Here is a 24,665-nt window from a genome sequence, read left to right on the forward strand (position 1 = left end):
AGTCATAGTGGATACTTGTACACAGTGGTTTAAATGGAAATGTAGAAGTGCTGGTACTCACTAATCAGAGTACCTGTTTCCTCCTAAGGATGGCTGGTACTCTCCAATTACATTTATTATAGCAGTGCTGAGAAGTGCAGGTACTCTCCCTGTAAAATAAAAGAAGTGCAACCTGAGGCTTATTCCTGCATATTAGAAAATCAGGGAGGTGTGTTTCTTGGTGTGTAAGCACACTAACTGATGATATCTCTTAGACATGGTCAGGATTGCCTCTTCCTGAATGCTAGGGAGATTTTTGTGTTGACCTTTTTCTTTTAGGAGCCTCCACCTCTGCAAGAAGTCCAGCTGTACTGTCTTGCTGTATACAGGGTAGTAGTCATGAATTTGGAATGAGCAGCCAGTGTGTGTGCCTATGCAACATTTCCTTCCAGTAAGGCCACAGCAGGCTTGAGCTGCTGAGTTAGATCAAGGTTTTGCATGGCCAACAAGCTGTCAGATGGTGACCTGCCTGAAAAAGTACAAAGTATTTGTTTAGAAAGAGTATGGCTGCTTCTGGCGCGTCTCTTACATATTTGCTGTCTCTCACTGCACGGTGTAGGTGAGGTATCCAGCAGCATTAACTTTGGTACTCAGGATATATCTTCTGTTTTATCAGGTTGATTATAGGTGACTGTTGTAACAAATGACATGTTCTCACTGCATTATTCTCCTGTATGCTTTCTCCGTCCTCTTGGCTGGAGGAGTAAGATTGGTATTAATCCAGGACAGTATTTTTTTCGTCATGTGTCTGTTTAACTGCACATTTTAAACATCCAAATGCCTAGGAGTGTCAATGAGAGTGGTAAAAATTCCATAAGAGTTTCTGCCCATAAATTAATTTTTGATGAACAAAATATATTTTTGAGGTTTACTGTACACTCAAGTATTCTTCTGAGCTTGAAAAAACCTGTCCACACCCCCCATTCAATGCCAGGTTATCTTGGCTGTTGTAACATTTATGCTGTTGTTAAATGTTAGACATGGTAGAAAAAAATATACTACTACAAGATCAATGTGGTTTAAAGTGGAAAACTCCAAATAAAGCTATTAACGCCCAAAGCCAAACAATTATTATAAATAAAGTAGGAACTGTACTTCAAAGGTGGGCTTGGTATGTAGTACCCAATGAAAAAACAGGAATGGATATAGTGCTGGAGTGGCATTTAATGTTTTAGACTACTGAGTCCTCGGAACTGAAATCAAAGTTAATCCACGGACATTGTACTCCTACTGTGCAGGGTCCCAAGAACATTCTTCAATACGAGAGAACAGACACCGCTTTAAATAAAGTTTGCTTTGGAACCAGCCAACTATCTTACTTGGCGCACTGTGACGATAAACCATGCAGCATGACTTGCGTAACCTTGTAACCGAATCAAAGATGACTGCATCACTTAACATCTGTCACCGCAGTGCTAAGGGGTAACCTACATGGCTGGCACATGCAACAGACATCTATTGGCTTGTCATTGGCACCTATGCTCAATTGTCATACTAAGCATGTTGCATTATAGGACAATTGATAACATATCACAGACTGCAAATGCTCCTGCAAATGTCTGAGCTTCACCAAAAGAGTGATGTAGCAAAAATCATCCATCTGATGTTTACTACAACGGTAATGAGTCTCGATGTTCCTTCCGCACGTTGCTTCCCATCTCCTGCTTGCCACCAGAGTTAGAAAGTTCCAAAACAGATCATAAGTAGTGTGCAATCTAAAGCGGAAACAACTAGGTGCTGTTGCAACCTCAGAGCAAGTGTCTCGTCAAGCCCTTGCATACATTCCATATTACACACATGCAGACTGCTCCCCAGCACCTGCTCCCCAGCATTTACTCTGTGCAAAGCTATAACACAATCTTGCTGCAAACAATAGCTAGAATGTAAGTGGTTTTGCAGCTGGATGTCTGTTGCAGACTCTTCTGCGACCTACCCAACTTTGCCTTGAATTTATGGATGACCTGAACTTGCTCTGTAGCTTGTCAGGACCATTAGAATACATAGCTGACTTTTTACATTCCCTTCTTAAGAATCTTTACGCCAGGGTTCGGTTTGGCAAGGCTGGTGATTTGTTATATTCTTTTCCACTCGCACGGGGGGTGCGCCATGGTTGTATTTTGGCCTCAATGCTTTTTGTTGTTTATATGAAAACCTTGTGTTCCACCTTGGTCTCAGTTTTCAGGGACATCCGCAAAATTAAGCATGCCTTTTTTCCAGCACTGCTCTATGCAGATGACGCTGTACTTATGGCACAGACCCCAGGAACTTTGCGATTATTGGTAAATTCCTTTGTATCTTTAATGAGTGAATTGGATTTGGTCACTAATTACAGCAAATTGCACATAATGGCTTTTGGATCTGGCAAAAAATGAACTCCTGGTTTAGATAATGGTTAATGGGAACCCTTTATGTTGTGTAAATGACTTTAACAACTGTGGGGTTACTTTCAATATTGTAGAGACATAAATAAATAAATCTTTCTTTATTCGGTTTTTATCAGTGTAAAACCATAAAAGCAACAATAAGAACGTAACATAGTACATTAATAAAATTCACTCAGTATTTAAAGATTATTCCTATGCCTAATGATGCATTTAAAAAAATTTAGTACATGGTAACAAGAGCGCTCAGAGTCTAGCATCTGTAAGGATAACATGGCCGGGCGACATTGTCTGAAACCCCAAGGTTTTAGCACTGGAAATAACCAAGTTTTTCTATGGGGTTGAAAGTATTTACAGAACAGTATCGTGTGCATACACGTCTGTGGGGAGATATCGTCACACGGACAACAAGTCAGGTTTGGATCCCACGTATTCTTTTTTAGGAAGGCCACTAGTCTGTGGAAAAGGTTGAGTCTGAATCTGGTCAGAAGCATCTTATCATCTGTGCTGATTTCCAGTGTGAGATAGGGCTGAATTTGTAGAGTTAGCTGTACCATATTTGCATGTTGGACGGATTGTTTGGTTGAAAGCAGAGTTATTCTAAGTGTTTCTAGATGATTCATGGCTTTCAGCTTCAGCTCTTTCTTGGTTATCTCAATTAAAGATGCTGGAGTGAGATAATATCTTTCCAAGCCCATGTCTGTGAAGAAACGCCTGACGTAAGTGAGCCAGGCTATTTTGTGCGCACGGTCCAATGCCATTGAGTCCTCTAGGATGTTTTTAGTTAGCATGTTCTTCTCCGCTAGCCAACTGCGTCTCCAGAGTAACAATGGCTGAGTTTTTATCAAATCCTCTATGTAGGGGATTCCCAGTTCCGCGTGACATGCATAGATTGAAGAGCACTTTGGGGCAGATAGAAGAAATCTCATAAACGAGTTCTCAGCTATTTGAAGAGAGCTAACGTCAACATGTCCCCATACACCGGCCCCATATAGAGCGATGGCTTGACATTTAGCGATGTAGATTTTTAACAGCTCAACTGGTGGTCTCCTTCCAAGTCTTTGTGAGAAGTTCATCAGGGCAACGATAGCTCTCTTAAAAAGGTGTCTCCTGGACTCAATAGCTGCTTTTCAGTTTATTGTAGAGACATGGCACACACACACACATCAAAAATTCATGCTGTAAGCTTAGCAGAGCAGCCGGAGCAATACCTCAGGGGGATGGAAAGGGTACCATCTTCACAATCCTCATCATTTACCCTGCTCCGTGTGTCTCTGTGGCACTTTATGGGCCTGGGGTTTGGGGCTATGGCAACATTGATGCTCTACAGATTGAAGAAAACTGCATCTGTAGGCGGCTCATGCACTTACCCCCCACAAGCTCCCATTTTATCTTGCACGTGAAACTTAGGCTTATGTGCATTGGTGACCTGGCTAAGCTTTTAATATGGATTAGTAATTGGCTAACGATCAGGTAAATGTAAATAGGGAAATCATTATGGATTGTTTGCACTTGGATAATAGATGTTCCATACCCTGGTTAGCCTATGTACGCAAAATGTATGGCGCTCTGAATCTACCGACCTTGCCGCACACAATTAGGAGATCTGATAAGATGAATATTAAATCACGGTTTGTAGATCTTTGTCACTCCCAGAGCCTTGCAAGTGAGATATACAAGAAGGCTGTAAAATCGTATTGTGATATTCATGAATTTTCGACTGATCAATTGTGTGTCACTTTGCCTTTGTCAGGGTGAGAAAGATCTATCCTTTTTCAATTTAGGGTTGACTCAGTGGTGCGGCTCCTGAGTTTCATTGGGACAGACACCCAGGTGGTGTCATCAGGGATAGCGTGTACCTGTGATGTCACTCAGAACAATGCCTGGTGCATTTTTTGTTCTTTTGTACCTTTTTCAGATTATATTTGAAAGCATTTATAAAACAGATTTAAAAACTCTTTGGTTTTAGGAAGTGCAAAGATGCACTATTCTACCCTTTTCTTCTAAATACTCATGAAGTGTGTCAAAGGGGGTTGTGCCTTCTTAAAAGCTGCTGTGAGTTCAAGGAGAATGGTGGGGGGTTGAGGAGACATATTAGCCTTTTGCAAAGGAGGTATGGTCTTACCGTTTTTTTTGTTTTCTTGACCTGGGCGGCTTTTATTGTGGGGGTTGTTGCTATCTGATTAACTGAATTTTATGATATTTCATTTATTGGTATTCCTTTTTACTGCTGTTTGTCATTTTATTTAATCTTTTATGGCTAAACATATATCAAATAAAGTAATTTTGGCTTGACTATAGCTGAGCCACAGGTAGTTCTGGGGATCCTGTCCCCTTTTGAGGGGTGCAGACTCTTTCTTTGTTCAAAAGTTGTAAAACTATTTTGGATCCCTGTACTAACATTACAATTGTATGCAAAGGATTGGCATAGCAAGGGTGCCATGAGCCATAATGCAAGCAGTGAAAATGCACCGCCACCTGTCGGTTGGGTGGCAAAAGGCAGCATTTATTGTGTTGAAGAGGGCCCCAAAGAGAGAGCCAGGACCCTGTTGCCACTGCACCCTCTACAACATTTGCAGCCATGCCACTAATGCAATGTGTGCAAATCTATAACTGTCACGTACCACTCAGCAAACCCACTTTTAAAGAGAATTAGCTGTTTTAAGATGACCATAGGCTACGGATAGATCCTGATTCATGTTTGGTATCTAACTTTGGGAACTTTTTTCTCTTTTTTTTCCATTTCCCATGTGTACTGATTGAGCACAGCACCTGGCAAAATGTAGCGTGGTGCACTTCTCGTGGTTCCTGGTCATCTCTCGGCTTGTGGAGGACCAGTGCCCGGTCCCGCAGGATGGGACCCAGCTCTTCTCCACGGTGGACCCCAGCATCCGTGTCAAGTTTCCTGCTGGTGCCACAGAGGAGACACGAATAGTAAAGATGCAGGTAGGAATGGATCTTCCATATTAAAGCCCGCCATAGGCTCATTTGCATTGCAGTTGTAATGAACAAGGTCCCTACAGGGCTATACTTCAGCATTATTACTGTGTTGAATGACCACCAGGGCTTCATGCTTAGAAGCTGATTATGGCTTTTATCCATTTTAAAACCAGTTCAGAGCTGATGTTCTTTTAGGTGGCAAATTCCATCATTTTGGGCAGAATGTTGTTTTCTAATGGGAATTTATATGATGGATTGGAGTCAGTTTACCTCTTGGCGTTATTTACTTCTTCTGTAATGGTTGAAGTTTTAGTGAAAGTAATTGCTAATTACAGCTCCATTCCTACTACCCGTTGTCGGTTGACTTTCACTTGAAGTCTGAGTTTCCACGAAATATAATACTAATGTCAAAAGGACCGTAAAAATTCAAATGTTATTATGCACATACTAACTTTGTCAGATTTTCTTGACAGAAAAATTAACAACCCAGTGAGCTTTCCCAAAACTTTGTAATGGGTTGTTAACAAGGGTGGTACAGACAAATACAAGAAGGTATATCTAAATGCTGTAGGCAAATTCAGTGTAAGTGCGCCTAGAAGTCCATAGTGCGTAATATACAGCAGCAGTAAAGCTGATAGCAGTCTTGCCAAAATTCAATTCACCACACAGAAGGAAGTCCTCAAGACATACCAATATGTCCAAGCTTGACTGTATTCTTTTGGGTATACAGAGAATTGTATAGGAGAGCTAGGAAGCTCTCCTATACAAGCCTCTGTTTATTTCAGATTTAGTTTTAAAGATGACATTATGGATGAACAAAGTTTTGAACAAGATTTATTAATTAACTAAAATAAGTCTCTTATTTTGTTTTACGAAAAAGCATTTTTTAAAATAAAAAAGCATTTTATTACATTTTGTAAATCCCAGGTACAATGACATTGCGTTGAAGAAATCCATGCGTTGTAATTTTAGAAGGCCCCAGTTGGCTTCTACCTCTCTGTGAATAAATAAATTTAGCGTAAATAATACACATATAATTGACTGAAAACCTAATATGTTACCCCATCTCTCTCTGTGTGCTCACAAAGAGTTGGCCAGAGACAGATTACAAAACATTTCCCATCAAACAAACCGAAAAAAGTTATGTCCTAAAAAGACAACATCACAAACAGGAAAAAGAGAGAGAGAAAGAAAACTCCCCCTGTCTTCCCTTGACTATTTATACCAAACAACAAGAGCGGGTACCTTGTTTACCTAACAAAAGTTCCTATAGAGTCTCTAACTTACAACAATACAGGGGCGAACCTTCAGAGTTTTTTAAAGAACCACAATTCAAAACTGATGCACAAAGTTCCCCTAGGGGGTGGGTGGGTGTGTGTGGATGATCGATCCACCTCTCTCCAAAGGTGGTTGTATGCGAGAGACAGGGACAGTTGCCCCTTATCGGAATTAGGGAAACCTCACACAACAGGTCGGTTCTACGGCTACTGTCATATCACCAACCGATTGTTTCGTGTCATCATCGGCTCCCTGCTCCTGCGTCAGGCCGGCGCTGCAATGCCTGACGGGTAGCACAAAGTGCTACTCTTTTGCGGAGATCTTTTATTCCTGGCCGATGTGTGGGTGAGTGTGAGGGGCCCAAGTGTGTACGTAGTGAGCGTGGAGGTGTGGTTTAAAAAAAGTCAGTATAGTCTACTCTGGGCAATTTTATTCTGGTAGCTAACTGCTTTCATTAAAAATAAGAGGGGTATGGGAAATCCACCAAGCTATGTGTGGGACAACCCGTTCAACCCTCAGAAGTGGTCAGGTCGACATGTTTCATGCCATCACGGCAATTCATCAGGACCTAAAAAGTGCTCATATACTAGGACGGAGCCCAAGGTGGGCCGCACTATGTAGTGGATACAACCTGAGGGGTCACGAACTGGAACAGGAGGAGTTCCTGAATTGTAGTTCACCCCTCAATCGTTGTTGACGGTCCCCGCAGTCTGCTCAAGCGGGACCAGTGTACTCGACTGTGAGTCTTGGTTGCGTGAGGACGTTACCTCCAAACCTAGGTCCGCTCGACCGGTGTAGCTCGATCGTGGAGCAGCTCGTGGAGAACCCTCACTCACCAACCTAGTTGGTGACATGCTTCATCATTGGGTTTCCATCCTTTAAGCCGAGTGCCTCCTAGGTGTGCTCCAACGGCTGATTACAGCAGGGATGGTTGTTCTTGAGTGAAGTGAAATATGCAAAAGACTTTTGAAAACATAGCCAAATTAAATACTTTTGAAACTGTTTCTAGAAATAATTTTGAAACTGTTTCTAGAATGCTCAATCATAAACATGCAAATGAAACACATGTAGCAAAAACCCAGTCTCTGAATGTAAGGCAAACCTACATTTTGTTAGTATATCTCAAGATTCACAGGTTTAACCTGGAAAAACCTATGCACTTTTTGTCATGGGGTACTTTGGTTTAAAAGAAAACCTGTATCTTCACCAGTTGGATGAGTCACAAGAGCCTCACTTTATCCAATGAATCCAAGTGGATGAATACAGAGTGGTTGAAAAAACTCAGACAAAACTGAAGCCTTGTTGCTCAGTCACTTTCCTTCCATCTGATCTTCCGACAATCTTGGCCCTACCTCCTCTCCTCCATTTCGCAATTTGGATGTTCTATTTAATTCACCATTCTCCTTGCCAATCCACATCGCTCATGGCTCTGCGACGTGCTTCTGCTATGTTCACAGTCTGACAAAAATCTTCTCCCTTCTCCCCGTAGAGTAAAAGAAAACCAGAATCCAGGCAGTATTTCTCTCCCACCTTGACTATGGGAACTCTGTTTTCTTGGTCTTCTTTTCTGTCTGATTGGCGAACTTCAACTTTTGCAAAATGTAGCTGCTTATCTCCTTCTCAGTATCCCTCAGCATGCATCCATCTTGCTTTATTTAACAAATTTACACTGGCTTCCCATAACTACACCATCTCTGTTGAAAGCACTCTTTGTTATTGGGCCGTCCATGGTCTCAGCCCTCGCTATCTATAGGATAGAATTCAATGCTACAAGCCTATCCACTTACTGCGATGCACCTCTCTTCACCTTTTGGCTCTTCCTAAGATCCACTTGACCAGGTTTGGATGCCACTTTTTCTCCTACCTTGGACTCAATTCCATAAGAATGCTCTGTAATTTCCTGTTCTTGCGAAAATTACTTAAAATTAATCTATTCCTAATTTGACATTTGTTTAGTCTTTGCCTTGCTTTCTTTTCTTCCTGGCTTGGGTTAAGTACCAGAACATCCATAATTAGGTATTTGCGTGTTTTACAATATCTCATTCATTCCTTCATCATAAAGTGATGCACATGGAAGACTGATGAAAAAAAGTTTCCTTCCAAAGAAAAGTGGACAACGTAGTTTTGAAATTTGGTGAATCCTTATTTCTTAGGCTGGGTTATACTAAAGAGCTTGACCAATCAAGTGTGGAGGAGATATTGTACCCTTCGAATCAGGTACTACGTCTGTAGTAGCGTAGCTTCCTTTAAGGCCTATCGTGAATTGACAAAACTCGAGAATCAAGATGCTGATTGGCCAATTTTCCCCTGCACTGTAAATAAAGGTTCTCCTCAGCATGTTATTCATCCAAAGAAGCAAAAGATGTGCATGGATGTTTACCGTGCTGAAGACTTACTGTTGGAGATTCACTGCTTTTCTCGCAGATGCTGATGATATCCATTGGAAGTAGAGGCAGGATCTCTGCAGCCTCACTTCCGTCTCATTGTTACTACCGTACCATATCATTGAGGATGACCGAAGAGAGTTTCCAGTAGGTAGTGTGGCAGGTCTTTTAACCCATGACTTCCAGTTGTCCGTCCAGTCCCATGGCATCATTACAGAAAGGTAATAATCCTCATCTTCTTCCTTCCATCACCTCAGAAGTCCCGCCTCACTGCTTTTGCAACCCTACTAGGAGCAAGAGGTCACTGTTCTTTATTACAGTATCCACCTGGCGCAGCTTGTATCGCTGTGCCATCCTAGGTGTGACAAAGAGAGGTATCCTTGGATCGGATTCCCGAAAACAGCTTTCAGAAAGTTTCAGTTCCCAGCTCTACTGTAAGAGTACTATGGAAAAACAAATAGTTATGACAAATAGATGCTGCCAGCACTAAACGAACACAGATCACATGATTGGAATCTACTGTATTCAGATAAGGTCCAGGAAAGAAGGAATCTAATTTGGGGTGCCTGGGAGCATGAATCTATGTATGGTAGTAGGGTTGGTGAATTTCATGCAGTACCGCAGGCAGTGAAGTTTCTGATACTATCAGGGATGGCGTTTTGCTGGTGATTTGTTAATCGCTGGTGTCATTGAGCTATACTCCCAAGCTTGAAGCAGAGCAATTGGAAGAGATGCCTCATGTTGCACAACAGGCTTTACTGAAAGGGGTGAGATCTAAAGTGATATCTCTCCACTTACACAGGCCTGGGCCAAGACACTACGAAATACTCTGTCTCAGATTACTTGCCATGGATTTGTGGCACCCCCCATGTTTTCCTGGCCATGCATTTTCTTAGGCGCACCGTTTCTTTCTGTTGTTCCTCAATGAGACCTATTCCTGCACAGTGCCTTCTGGTTTGTCAGAGGACTTTCCTGCAGGAACTATGTCTGTGCTATTCTTGGACTTTACATCTGGGACCAATAGCTATTCTGCTCTCTTCCCCAATCAGGCAGAAGCAAGTACGGCCTCTTGCCCGTGTTGGTTCGCATTGTGGTGCCCCATCTGGTATTTTAACAGCTTTTCATAGGACCTACACATGCAACTAAATTCTCTCCTGGGTCACCAGCACTTGTTGCCAAACCATAGGCAGGACCCATTACTTAAGGTTTATTAATCCCTTTGAAAGTGGTAGTAATTGTTATTTTTTGGAGGGGCAGAGTTAGAAAATTCCATAGGTAGGATTTCAACAGAGAAGGCCTGTTTTGTTTGCCTTTGCTAGCTAGCTCGCAGAAGCGTGTAACCAACAGTAGGAGTAAATACCTGAGCTGCCATAATGTGAGAGTGTATTTCTTGTTGAATTTCTGAAATAAACAGTAGAAAGTGTGGTGAACATAGCAGAGAGCATGCATGTTATTCGCTAAGCTATGCTGCGGTATTAAAAGTAATAAAATAAATGTGTTTGTTATTCTTTGCTAGCTGGCTAGCTCCTCTCACAGTGCAGTTCCAGATCATTTGCATGTGTTTTTCTGTGCATCATTCGGCATATTGTGTCCTCCAGGTTTTGCCCATCACTGAAAAGGAGCTTCAGGAGATAACAAACGATCCGGAATCCACCGCCAGCCCCCTTCTCTGCCTCTCTCAGAGCTCTAGCATCAACTTCCTCAAACCCGTTCAAATCCAGCTCCCTCTGCCACCAGGGGTCACAGGTCAGTGCTGTCCATCTCCGGCCCAGGGATGGGGATGCGTTCTGAGTGTGCCGAGAGTAAAACGTATCAGCATGGCTTGATCTTTGAGACTGAAACGTGTGAAAGCAGGAAAAGCCGATAAGCCCGGATGACCGTCGACTCTGTGAGACCATAGTAATGGCAGACCAATGTGTTAACATGTCTCGGATAATATAGCATAACATTACATGGATGTATGACATTACCACGCATGCCTTTACAACGCTGTTTTTACAACCGCATGCCTTTACAACGCATAGTGCTTTGGGGCGCTGGCTAGTGAATAGTTTAATTTACTATTCCAACTCCAGTCCCCGTGGATAGTAGGGAAGGTGTTGGATAGTAAATTAAACCTATTCCCTATCCTAGAGCGCCCCCCAGCGCAATGCGTTGTAATGGTTTGCGTTGTAAAAGTTGTGTCGTAAAGGCTGGTAAAAATTGCATTGTAAAGGATGTTTCCCCATTACATGCATGTTTAGGAGCGCAGACATGTTTTTGAGCACCACGTTCTTCAGTACCTTTGAAGGTACATTGGATGACTTTTGGTCAGGAAACAGTATTGGCCCTCGGTTGCCAGTGATTTCACGTGCAGTGCTGTGAACTATTTATGAGCTATCTATGAGTTAGTGAGGGGCATACCACTAAAAAAGAGCAACATGTATCACAGAGAGACAACTACGTTGGCTTTCATTTCATAATTTATTCAGGGCTCTCCTGGGATGTTCAGCCAATATGGTGATGATTGATAAGAATATATAGCTATGTGCTGTAGCATATCTGAAAATCTAAAAAGATGTGTTCTCACTTGCACAGCCCCTGCAAAAAAGATACGTGACGTGAAGGCAGCCTGGAAGTCACCATAAGAAATCCCATACACTGGCCCTTCCTACCATCCTCACATATGCATCCTGTTAACCCACCTTATCGGGTGTGATTAAATGCTGGTGAAGCCTGGTTGGAAAGGAGGGCCGTGTACTCCAGCTGGTTTAAAAGCTCAATACGGTCTACAGTGTTGAGCTATCTCATTCTCCATTTGCCTCGGAGTTGGCCAGTTGCTACCCTCTGTATAACTATTGCAGGTGCACTGGGTGTAGGCTGTCACTGCAGGGCTCAGGTCACAAGTGGGAGATGGAATTTGTTCCTACTGTGTCTGCCAGTCTTTCCTCCGAGGATGTTCGTGTGATTCTGTTTCGGGTTTTTGTGAGGAGTAGGCACTATTGCTTGAAAAGAGGGCCTTGTCCATGCATTGTGCATATTTATTTTATTTACAGCTGGTGCCCGTCTAGGTCTTCACGAATGTGGGTCATGTGTTCTTTTCATTTAGTTCAGGCTGGTTCTTGCGCTGGCACATTTTGGAGGCATTTTTTATCTCCTGCTGGAGGAAACACTTGGCCCAGGGCATACATCAGGCTCTGATTTTCTGCCTTCAAATAGACTCGGTCATCTGGTTCCTTATATTTTTCATATTTTTATGCTTACTGCCACCACAGTTCTCTGCTCTTCCTTCCCTTACCTTTATACAGTTTTCCCTGTAAAACCTTTGCTGTGTCAAATGCTTGTAGAATTAAACACATTGTTTTCCTACTGCCTAATAAAACGTTTGCCTCGATAACTACCTTTTTCTCCCACCTACTTGTGACCTTCTCTCCTGGCAATTGCGATTATTTTCCCCCTGTTTTGTATGATTGCATCTTTTTCCTAATCATGTTTTCCGTTTCCCTCCTAAACTTAACCTCTTTCCCCCTCCCGCTTCTCACCATTGCTCACCCCGACCAGTGTCCACCCCTCCCAGGAACCTACTTAATGGAGGCCGCAATGCGGCCGCACCACCAGCGAGCCAAAGGCAAGCCCGTCTGACCCATCTGTGCCAGGATCGTGCCCAATGCCAGGACCCCTGGATCTCTAACCTCCCACAGCTACTCCAGAGCTGAATTAACTGCCTTGATACCAGGACCTTGCAGTGACGTCTGTGGCCACACTTCCCCCAATCAATGGCAGGACCCTTCTCCTATCAACATTGCCGATTCTCCTGCAACGTTGAACCCCCCCTCAGAACCCACCCCATACCCATTGACAAAAGAGGAATCCAATGTCTGCTCATCAACGCCTGATCACTCCCCAAATGCACCACAGAAATCTGGGACACCATCACCTCCCTCACCCTGACATCCTCTTCCTTACCGAAACATAGCTAAACCTGTCTTCTGCACCTGACATTGCCACTCCCAGTGGCTGCAAGATCATATATCGAGACCAATTCAACCAACACAGGAGTGGTTGCTCTGTGCACGAACAAGTTAAAATATATATATTTTTTTTAAACAACACAGGGGTGGTATGGCCATCATTCACAAAGAGTCCCTCCACTGCACAGCAGCCGCCGCCGCCGCCGACACCACCCCCATTATGGAACACCTCAATTTCAAACTCAACAAAGACAGCAAGTCCACGAACAGGGGCACCCTGGCATACGGACTGCCAGGACCACGCCCTGCCTTCCGCAAGGACATCTCCAACTTGCTAGCCCCCCTGGCCATCCGCTCCAAGAATTTCATCTTCCTCAGAGATTTAAATTTCCACATCGACGACCTAAGCAACGCCGACACAGCAAACCAAATAGGGAGCATGAACAACCCCAGCCTCACCGAAATCTCACCACCTCAACACACATAGCTGGACACACTCTGAACCCGATCTTCACAGCTAGCAACAGAATCAAATGCAGCCACACCTTGGAGATCACCTGGTCCAACCACTCAATCATCCACTTCTCCATCTTTACCACCCCCCAACACAGCCACGGACCAGACCAGCTTCGCCCATAGGAGAGGGAGCAAGAGAACAGAAAATGTATGGAGCAACACCCTCAACCCCTGTCGGACCCCCTCCCCCGACACCACCGCCGACCTCAAGGTGGGTGTCCAAACTTACCGAATGCGCCGACACAGTCGCACCCCTCAAACCCGCAAAACAAGGCAAACCCTCCAAACACACCAGTTGGTTCACTCCTAAGCTACCTCCAAATGCAATTGCAAACAACTAAAAAGAATCTGGCGCACCAACAAAACACCCAGCAACTGAGCCAACTTCAAAGTGGCTCTCAATAAATATCACATATGCCAGAAAAATGCCAAAAAGGAAGCCCTAGCTGCCTGCCTTGAAGCTAGCTCCAACCATAGCAAGGAACTCATCAGCATCATCAAACAGTTCACCAACCCCTCAGCAGCCGAGAACACTGTAACCCTCTTGCAGCAGCTCTGTGACACCCTCACAGACTTCTACAACAAAATTGCCACCATCTACGAACACTTCGACTCACAACCAACCGTTGACAACTCTGACGAACTCCTTAACAGCAGCGACTCCACCTCAAACACTATAATCACTACGTGGGATCAACTAACCACACAAACCACAACTACAGCCACTCAGAAGCACCCAGAGACCCCTGCTCCCACCACATGTTCAACGTGGGGAGCAACTCCATCAGTAAGGAACTCCCCACCATCCTCAAATCATCCATCATCTCTGCCTCCTTCTGAGAAGGGTGGAAACATGCAGACATAAAACCCCTTCTAAAAAAAACTACAGCTGACCCAGAAGAACTTAAGAAATACCTGTCCATCTCCCTGCTCTCATTCCCGGCTAAAGTCCCGGAGAAAGCAATAAACAGATAACTCTCTAAAGACCCAGAGATCAACTACCTTCTGTATCCATCCCAGTCGGGATTCCGTGCTAATCGCAGCACAAAATTCGCCCTAATTGCACCTACAGATGACATCCAATTCTCCTACACCAGGGAGAGACCGCAGCCCTGATACTCCTAGACTTCCCGCAGCCTTCGACACAGTGCCACACTAAACCGTCCTACACAGACTCCATCAGATGGGGATCCAAGGAAGTTTCTTAAATTGACAGCTTCATTCCTCACCAGAAGAGCACAGAGCATCCACCTCCCATCCAACACCTCAGGCCCAAAGAACGTTGGTCTGTGGCATTCCCTAAGGGTCTTCACTGAGTCCAACCCTGTTCAATACATACATGGCCTCACGGACTGCACTGGTCAAATTCTATGGTATGAAAATCATATCAGGCACTGACGGAACTAAGCTCATCCTCTTCCTAGCCTTAAACCCCATTAACACCAAATTCAGTTTCATAGGTGCATGACCAGCGTAGTCAGCTGAATGCAAAACAAATGTCTCAAACTCAACACCAACAAAACAGAGGTACTCTTCTTCAAAAGCAACACCTCCCCATGAGACGACTCACGGTGGCCATCAGAACTGGGCCCCTCTCCACAGACCACGCCAGAAGCCTCTGTATCATACTTGACAGCAAGCTCAACATGTAGAAGCAAAAAACACGGTCTCCTCAGCCTGCTTCCTCACCCTCCACATGCTCCAGAAAATATTCAAATGGCTCACCATCAACAGCAGACGCACCGCCAACCAAGCCCTCATCACCAGCTGCCTGGAATACAGAAACTCCCTTTACGTGGGCATCACCTCACAACTACTGATCAGACTACAAGCTATCCAAAATGCTGCAGCCAGGCTCATCCTCAACCTCCCGAGAAGAGCCCATATCACCCCCCACCTCAGAGCACTCCACTGGCTCCCCGTCCATTAAAGGTGCCAGTTCAAACTGCTGACCCACGCCTACTACGCCTTGCACAACAAAGGACGAGCCTACCTCAACCACAGACTGAACTTCCACCAACCCGGAACTACTACACTCTACCTCCCTCTCCCTCGCCCATACACCCCGCTGTGGGGGCCGCACATTCTCCTATCCGGCCGCTAAGACCTGGAATGCTCTCCCACCCCACCTCCGGACTGCATCCTCCCTACAGAAGTTCAGAGATAGCCTAAAAACCGGGATGTTCGACTGACATCTCCTAGCAGAGGCCCCCACCACTGTCTGGATACCCTCATGGGTGATAAGCAGCGCTCTACAAATCGTTGATTGATTGTTCCTCTTTGCAAGAGCTAATCAAAGCATAGTCAAGAGCAACAAAGTGTGTACTATTATTGAGGCTGACTATTTATTTTTTAGACATTCCATCGGTGTATATCCCTATCTATTTTTATATTTATCCATGTTTAGTCTGCGTTTTGTGAAAATCTGAAACTTCAACTAATTATTTCCACTTGTATTTAACTAATAAAAGTCCACTCACAAAAATACCTAAGCTTTGCATGATGCTTCCCACACATGTATTACACTTCTAAGAAAACGGTTGTATTGTGATATGCGCATGCACATCGGTAGCTGTTCAAAGCTTTATTAAGAAATCTCTTTCCTGTTTTTAACTTCCCTGCCCATCAGCCGGCACAGCTATTGGCATGACAGACAATCAATAGCACCGAGAATCACTCAAAAGACCCATTTCCCGTTTTTCCAAGTCTAAGAATAAATAAAGAGGAGTAGATTTTTTTTCCTGGATTTACCTGTAAAACCCGGTAAAAACGGAAATCGTAACTATGATCACAAAAGGACACTTTGGCCTAACTATAATTGTTTGGGTCCATATAGTATGTGCAGAGACCAATGATCAGCATTGGTCATGAAGGGCAGAGGAGGTCTGATTCAGAAGAGTTAGAGTAAGCATTTACAATTGGAAGCACATTACAAACAGGAAGTGGTGAAACGGTCTGGGTGCAGGATACAAGGGAAACATCCGGGAATATTTTCGAATGCTGCCAATGCTACCTTTAGCCCCACCACTGGCAATTACTATCTAATAAGCCGACCAGTGCTGTGCTCCCAGAAATACTAATTGTACTGTCATACATACTGCAACTACTACTCGTGCTATCTCTAGTACTTCTGAAATTAACACTGCTAGTACTAGTGTGCAACTACAATACCTATTAGGAACAATGCTAGTGTTACATGAACTCATGTGCCTACTATTAGCAGCACTGCACCAAATCCTACTGCTGTCACTAGAAATATTATAAACAATGTCAAAGTGACTACTTCTGTTATTTTTATCACTACTACTCTCTTACTGGTCACCCTACCACTGCCACATCTACAAGTGAGTCTACGGCTCAGGTTACATAGCCTGCACCATGATAGTGCTTTTTCTAGTGCTACAGCTACAACTGATTCTACAGGCATGCGCCACTGCCATTCAACACAGCAGTACTTTTAGAATTATTTGTGCTAATATTGGTAAATCCTCAGATACCGTCTGACCAGGCAGCACCCCCAGTTATATGTAATTTTGTTTCCTTTTATTCTCACAAACTCAATAAAGTGGTAAGTCCACGAGTAAGCAACTCGGTTTAAAAGTTGATATATAAAATTCACTAGATGTAAAGTATAGACAATGATTGTGGACCTTGTTTATTTAGCTGAATGGAAGTATACGACATCCTATCGAGAGTAGATGGTCAGGATGGTTATGCTATGCTGAGAAATCTGTGTGGCCAAATGTCTCCAGTAACCACTTTTAAGTGGACTGCTCCATATAGCTGAGGCATCTTCAACACAAGGGAGTGTTAGCTTCTCATGGCGCGGGCTCTCAGGACCCTTTAAAAAACATTTTCGACTGTGGGAAGAAGTGTGGCAGCAGTATAACCCTATATTTGTGCAGCAGTGAATGGTTGTTCCTTTATGTGCAAAGACACCTCCTGCTGTCAGAGAACCACCGTACAAGGGCTCCAGGAGTACTGATCTCCAACAGCTATGACCTCTAATTTTTTGGAAGTCCTCAAAAAATTGAGGTAAAGTTACTTTTGTAATTCTGGTTGTAGCTCACACATTTCATGGATAATCCATTTATGGAGTGCCCCTCTCTGGCCCACCTAAAACATTTTTATTGTAGAAAGCACAGGAACAGATGGAAATGAATTCAAAAGGGTATATCAAGTCTAGGAAAAGGCAGGGCCACAGCGGTGCTCGGACTTTCCAAGTCTCATTTGTCCCTGTTGCACTTTACTCTTCTCCTTCTAGGGTCATTATACCCCATGTGTCTGTCCATTGTACGGGGAATGATAATGTATTGGTTGCAGTATCGCAGTCGCTTTGGTTAAAATCTTGAGCTTCACGGAATAGTTGGAGGGGTCTTTAAACCTTTAGTCCATAAGGTCTCTTTTAGTCACACAAAACATATTTCATTTGTTTAGCAGACTATGGGGACCAAAAATTGCAGCAAGGCTTATGGTGTATTTAGGCAGAATCCACTTCAAAATTGTAAAAATGCCTCTCAATTTATAAGAAACCTCGGTGAACACTCAGTTAGGCATACTTGGTTTCAATTTTGATCTAATTGTCTAGGTACCGCCACTACTGTGTTTGCTCCATCACCTTACTTCTTTCCATTACCTTTTGTTCCAATTCATTAATCTAACCTTCTCCATCTTTTTTCTTTGTCTCTTCCTACTTTTTTCTTCTTCCTACTGTCCCCTCTCTGTCCTGATTTTTCCCACCGGTCTCTCTCCTTTTTCTTGCCATCTATAAACCTCTCTTCCTTAGGACAGAGTTTGGAGCGGTCCCGGCTGCACCTCCTGCATGGTGACCTACAGGCACAGACATGGAATGACATCACTAACCAAGTGATGCTGGAATTCACCCACATTTATGCCCTCTTTGAGGTCGACCACTTCTCTTGGTGAGTACTTACTAAATCTAGAGTCCTCTTCTAAGTGTTTGTTGTTTACATCTCCATAATTTGTTTCCACCAGTTGACGTGGCACTCCGCCCAGTTTAGCGACATCACTACTTCTGTGCCTCCTCTAATGCTCTGTTCCAGCAGAAGGTAGACTCACCTGTTCTTGCTTCTCTTCCCTCTCAGGTACTGGCTGTGGTACACTACCAAGACCTATGTGGGAGGTATTGCCAAGAAGGTTTATGAGCGCTTGCGCATGTACCAGGTGAATTTTGTTGCTCTGCAGAGGAAGAGGGACCCTGAACAAGTCCTGCTGCAGTGTGCCCCAAAACATAAGGTTTGTTTTGGGATGCTGTGGGTTTTGTCTTAGCATTAGAATTAGAATGGGCCTTGCCTAGGAAGTACCGACTGCTTACAAGGACATACATGTCTGTGGATGGGTATTTGCTTAAATAAAAATCTTTCCATCGAGAGGTTTTTTTTTAACTTCGGAGGCGTAAAGATGGCGTTTTCTAGACGCAGCATTGATCACCATTGGGTCGGATATTTTCCCTTTATATAGTGATTACCCACACCCACCAGTCATCCCATACCTAGTACTTTGTTTTTCCAGATTACAAATGTAAGAAAACCGCAGAGGGGACACTCCTCCATACTGTGTGGGCTGTCCTGTCTTAAAATCGTTTTGGCACGCAGTGACTACCTGACCTAGCAGGATCCTGGGTTGGAATGTCCCAATGGACCCCAAACTTACCCATCTACATATTAACTGTACACTGGGTGTTACATGTACAAACTAAGGCTGCTCTCTTTGGGGCTGACTCTTGCCAAAGGTACATGGTGAGGGAGTGGAAAGCAACAATCCCCCCTTCTTTCGCGGAGTGGAGGAGCGGAAGGGATCACTGAATGGGTTTAGAGATAGAGGTGTTTAAGCTTTATGAGATGTGGCAGGCGGGGGCGGAATACTGGCATATTGTGTTAGTCTACCCGCCCTATGCGACAAATGTTAGACAACGAAATTCCAACTTAATGGGTTCATGCGTATATGGGATGTAATAAGGCGATTGCTGCTAATTTCATTTGCACATACAGATCACTGGGGGGTGTAGCAGGGGGTTCTACAAGCATGGATTTGCATTTTATGTTTGCGTTTGTGTTTGAGTATTCACGTACAGGGGCAGTATTCCTGTATCAAAACCAATACAATCTGTTTTTAAAAAAAAACAAATGTAAGGAAACTGTTGTGGTTCTGGAAGTTCTGATGAATTCTAGGGAAGTGCAATCAATTGCAGATGCTGCAGATAGCAGAAGGTCCAAACATTTGAAACTCATGAACTACAGAACTTACAGAAGGCATGGCAAATTATTTCATTTTTAGCTCCACCTAGTTTCTAGTTAGTTGCAGTCTTGGAGCTTCTCAAGCAGGTGCTTTCTTGGCTACTAGAAAGCCAGGTCAGCACCGCGAATCTCCCTGCATTCATGATGCATGGTTTCTTCTTACACATGGTGATCCACTAAAGTTAAGTCCAAATAAGGCCCTCCTAGAAAAGAATGAGAAGCAAGCATCAACACGGTTAGAGATACCATTCCTAATAGTTGTATTGTTTCTGAAGGGTGGAACCACACATATCATCTACAGCGCTGAGTGTGCATTATTCCTTTAGGGAGAAAGTATGCTTGCAAACTATCTTAATCTAAATCCTGTCCCCTTAAAGCTAGGGAGAGGATGGTCGAAATTAGCAGCATTATAGTGCTTGCCAAGAGATCAGACAATTGCACATATTAGTCCCGAATATATGGCTATATCCTGATTTCTTTATTTGCTGCCCTACAGGTGGAGACGGTTTTGAAAAAGCTTAATGACCGGTACCAGGGCCCGGAGCCCTCTGACCTGGTGGATATGTTTGAAGGGGAGCAGTTCTTTGCCGCCTTTGAACGTGGCTTGGAAATAGATGCAGGTATTATGTTAGATAAATTATTCAAAGCTTCCACAATTGTTTGAAAAAGTCACCTAGTAAAACATGTGTGTTTCTGCTCCACCACAAACTGTTCGGATTGTGCCCTTCAGATTAATGTTTGATACGAAGAAAGATGAGAGACATTTGTCTGCTCTGTAGTTGCAGCCGGTCAATAAAATGGTGCCTTAAAAGACCATTAATGGTAGCATCCAAGCAGATGTAAGACATTTTCCCAAGGATACCACTTTGTTGCTTAGATGATTAGTGTTTTCTGTGGAAACCCACCTTCTGAATATCCTCTGTAATGAGTGCGCAGGAAATCTTCAGTAAAATAATTAATAATGATCCCCGCAGTTGTTTAAATACAATTGTTTGAATCCAAGGTCATATCTCGCCCACTGTGGCCTGATTAGTTGAGAATATACTCAACGTCAGTCAACCTCTCTGGGAGGGAGTTGAGATGGTGCTTTGGCTCCATATTGTATACCATATACCATGTCATAAGGCACACTTACTGGTTAAACATCTGTCTGGAAAGCTTTGATTATTTTGCACTCTTTGCCAATCTGCTTGAGCCAAACTCTGCAGACAAATTTGTTGAAGTAAAAAAATAAATATACTCAACAATTTACTTCTGCCAATTGCTGTTCCCCTGACTTTTCTCTTCTAGCTATAAGACCCAGCATTCATGCAACCCTCTGTCAAAAAGTACTCTTTGGGTGTTGGTGCACAGCACTTCTCCCCAGAGTGCTCCAACCACGGGGTAAATCCGCAATGACAAGTATTCCTCTGCCACGTTGATCGGCCACTTCCAAGAGTGAGGAGGTGGACGCCTTTTGCTTCCTGCAACCTACTTCTCGGTTCTGCCACATTAGGAAAGTATTTAAGACACTGCTTACTTCTCTGAGCTGCTTATGACAAAATATTGACGGGAAACAAATTGGGGATACCACTCAGCTGGTCCCAGGAAAAGAAGGCCCCCTGGCTTGTGTGTTGAATTGCCCTGTAAATCTTTAGGCCACAGGAGAAGTGTGGCTCAATGAGTAGAGCGGCAGACCCTGATGCAGAAGTCTAGCCAGGGACCAGGGTTCAATTCCCCGCCTTGGCGGGTCTTGGGCTCAAAATTCCACGGACCTGATAATTCTCGCCTCGGTGCCTATTCCAATCATGGAGTCCCACTCTGCAACTCTGGGCAATAGCTTGCTTAATCTCCACAACAGCCCTCACAACGCTAAGGATGCCTGGCCTCCACCTTGGGGGTGCCCAGGAGTGGACACCTCACAGGCAAAGCCAGGATGGGTTCCACAGCGGTATTCATACAAGCGCCTTGAGACCCTTGCGGGTGAGTAGTGCGCTATACAAGTATCAATTTACATTTACATTCTCCAGGCATACTAAGATTGATACTACAAAACAGTGTTCTGACCACCAGAAGTGAGTGGGGCGATATAAATAAGGGAAGGACACCCTGTTGGACAAATCGTCTTTTTAGGACATGCACTGCACACAGCTTGGCCCTATCGTGTTAAACAAAGGGTCCAAAGGCCCACACTCCTTTGTGAGTATGAGAACCAAAGCAGGAGGCAGCAGGGGTAGCCAGGAGTGTGTCTATTCTGTTACAGGCAGTCACTGTCGCTGCAGTCAGCCGCCTTCTATGCACAGTATGGACCAACCAACAATACAATAAGACGTGGCCATCTGTGCTAAACATGCCAAAGTAGAAATGATCCCATTAGAATGTGGGCTGAGGGGCAGCTACCACTCCACTAAAGGTTAGAGTAGGGCAGATGCTGGAAGGACTTTGGAAGTGTGCAGATCAGGAGGCAGGGAAAGACGTTTCTTTCCTATTGACAAAGAAAACGTGCTGTCATAAAAAGTGAAAATAAAAATAACCCTGCAGTCCAAGGGTTGTTCACTTGTGACCCAAATCGAGGTGTGACACAGCTGTGTGACTGTTTCACACTCAGTCGTGGTCACTGCCTCAGCATCCTTTTTTGCACAAGGAACCACTAGATACAAACGGACGCAGTCATCTGTGCTGACTGTGGGCTCAAGAGCAGCTGCTGTTAGCACCCTACAAGGGCTGCCCATGAGTTGAGGTTGCATTGCTGGTTTACGTATGTAAAACAGTTATAAATCTAGCCCAAGAGTACGCGGGTTTGTAAAGGGTGGACCACTCAAAGAGAACCACAAAAGAAGAAACACACATCTTAGAAAGCAACCCGCCACTAAAATATTTGAGCCCATCATTCTGACACCACCACTGCTGAATACCAAAAGTAGGCTCAATATAGAGCCATTGCAATAAATCCCTTGGGAGACTATAGGGAACAGCACGTAGATGGTATTGGTTTAGGTCATGGATGGGTACCCGCTTCCTCTTTGTGAGCCTTTCTGTTCCAGTGATTGATTGCTTTTCACTGGTTTTGTTGGGAAAAACATATTTTTATTATGGATTTTGGGTGTATAACAAAGCGACTTATACACACTGTATAAGGAAGTTTCTAGATTTCATGCCCATTCCCACACGCTTCTGCCCTTTCTAGAGGAAGACGGTAGTTGGGTCCAGTAACGCAAGTGCTCAAACCCTAACTTGCCATTCCCCCTTTTAACTTCAAGCAAAGTAGGGGCAGGAGAGGGCCTTTCAGGTAATGAACCAGAAAATGCATCTGGGTGATAGAGATGCTCATTACATTCCTGCATTGAAATATGTTCTAGTAATTCTGGGCTGCTTTGCTGTGTCAGAGGGTAGCTGCTTTCTGTGTTTAGGTCTTAAGTGCAGTGTCTCAATTTCTGCAGAGGTAGTAACTGGACAACATTTTGGATGAAATGGCTCATATCTGGCAGACCCCAATTCACTCCCAGAAGGAGAGGTGTGGCTCAGCGGCCAGAGCGGCTTACTCCGGAACGTTGCTAATGGTTTGATCCCCGGCAGCAGCTCAGCTCAGCATCATGTGACTCTGGGCAATAGCTCACCTAATCTCCCCAACTGCCCTCCGGTGCCTGGATATCCTTAGGGGTGATAGGTTTGCGCTTTACAAATGTGGAATCCTTTATGAATATTTATTTATAGACGCCCCAATGGAGAGTAGTTAGAACAGAACTTGAGTGGTAGAGGTAGTATGTCTCTGAAGGCATGAGTGGTAAATAACTGTTGATTCTGCGGATCCCGTTGGTATTCACTTACTGGATGCTTTTCTTCTCCACTCTTCCCATCACCCTTCCCAAGATCGGCCAGATTGTGTGGATGGCAGAATTTCGTTCATCTTCTACTCGCATATGAAGAACATGAAGGAGATCTATGTGAAGTCTGGCGTGAGCAGGAAGGAGCAGGCTGTGAAAGGGCAGGTAAGCTGGACGCAATTAATGCAAGAGCTGGTGATCTGTGATATGTGATCGGTGAACAGGTAACCAGGAACAAGAAGCGTTTACCCAGGGAGAATGTATCTGGTGTTTGAAGAAAGTAAACTGAGGAAAATCACCTAGGACAGTATGCTTCTATCTGAAAGAGACACGTTAGTGATAGATTCCTTACCTTAGAATATCCCCAGGCGTCAGACTGGATCCGGAAATTTTTGCGTAGCAATACCCCTGCGCGTCGGTAGGCGTCGTCTGCGACTCCGCGTGCGTCGTCGGCGTCGTTAGCGCCGGAATGACGTCGTCGGAGTACTTAGACGCCGCCCAATGCGCGCTGACGTCAGTTCTTCTTTTTTCCGCGCCAGCTTGCGCAGATCCGGAGAAGCTCTACCCCTAGTCATTTTTGACTAAACTTTTTGATCCTTTTGATCATTTCTTTCTTTGAGTCTTCGACTCTATCGGTGCCGGTAGGGATGCCCGGGTTCAAGCCCTGTTCGAAGTGCGACCGACTGATGTCGGTCACGGACCCCCATCGCCGGTGCCTGAAGTGCTTAGGCCTCGACCACGATTACCGCACCTGCTCCGACTGCCGGGCCCTGACGTCGAAGGCTAGGCGGGAGCGGTCCCGCAAGCGGCTCGAGCTCCAGCAGTCGGCCCCGCGCCATTCCAGGTCACGGTCCCACAGGAGGTCGAGGGACCGGTCGCGGGGTCGGAGTCCCCGCAGCTCCGGGAGTGGACATCGGTCGTCGGGATCCAAGTCCTCAGGTAAGAGGCATGAGAGGTCGGAGAGGCATCATCGCTCCTCCGACCCACCCCAATGCTCGCACGATGCGGCCAGGGGTTCGGGCGACACCGCCCACGCGGCTCCGAGAGAGTCGCAAGCGTCGCCGCCTGCCCCACACCTTCGGGTCCCTGGGCACGGCGCAACGCCGGAGGAGGTCGA

General features: G+C 44.6%; 1 protein-coding gene across 2 annotated transcripts in view; it reads left to right on the forward strand.

Annotated features, from left to right (window-relative positions):
* The window catches only part of PIDD1 (p53-induced death domain protein 1), a 197,708-nt gene that overhangs the window by 95,401 nt on the left and 77,642 nt on the right, over positions 1-24,665 (forward strand). For both annotated transcript variants that reach the window (XM_078682801.1, XM_078682802.1), the window contains 6 exons: positions 5,190-5,366; positions 10,621-10,768; positions 18,275-18,410; positions 18,594-18,744; positions 20,242-20,365; positions 23,595-23,713. In XM_078682801.1, the coding sequence (XP_078538927.1) occupies positions 5,190-5,366; positions 10,621-10,768; positions 18,275-18,410; positions 18,594-18,744; positions 20,242-20,365; positions 23,595-23,713 (855 nt within the window). The remainder of the gene's footprint in view (positions 1-5,189; positions 5,367-10,620; positions 10,769-18,274; positions 18,411-18,593; positions 18,745-20,241; positions 20,366-23,594; positions 23,714-24,665) is intronic.

Source organism: Lissotriton helveticus, chromosome 3_1 (genome assembly GCF_964261635.1).
Source record: "Lissotriton helveticus chromosome 3_1, aLisHel1.1, whole genome shotgun sequence".
NCBI lineage: Eukaryota > Metazoa > Chordata > Amphibia > Caudata > Salamandridae > Lissotriton > Lissotriton helveticus.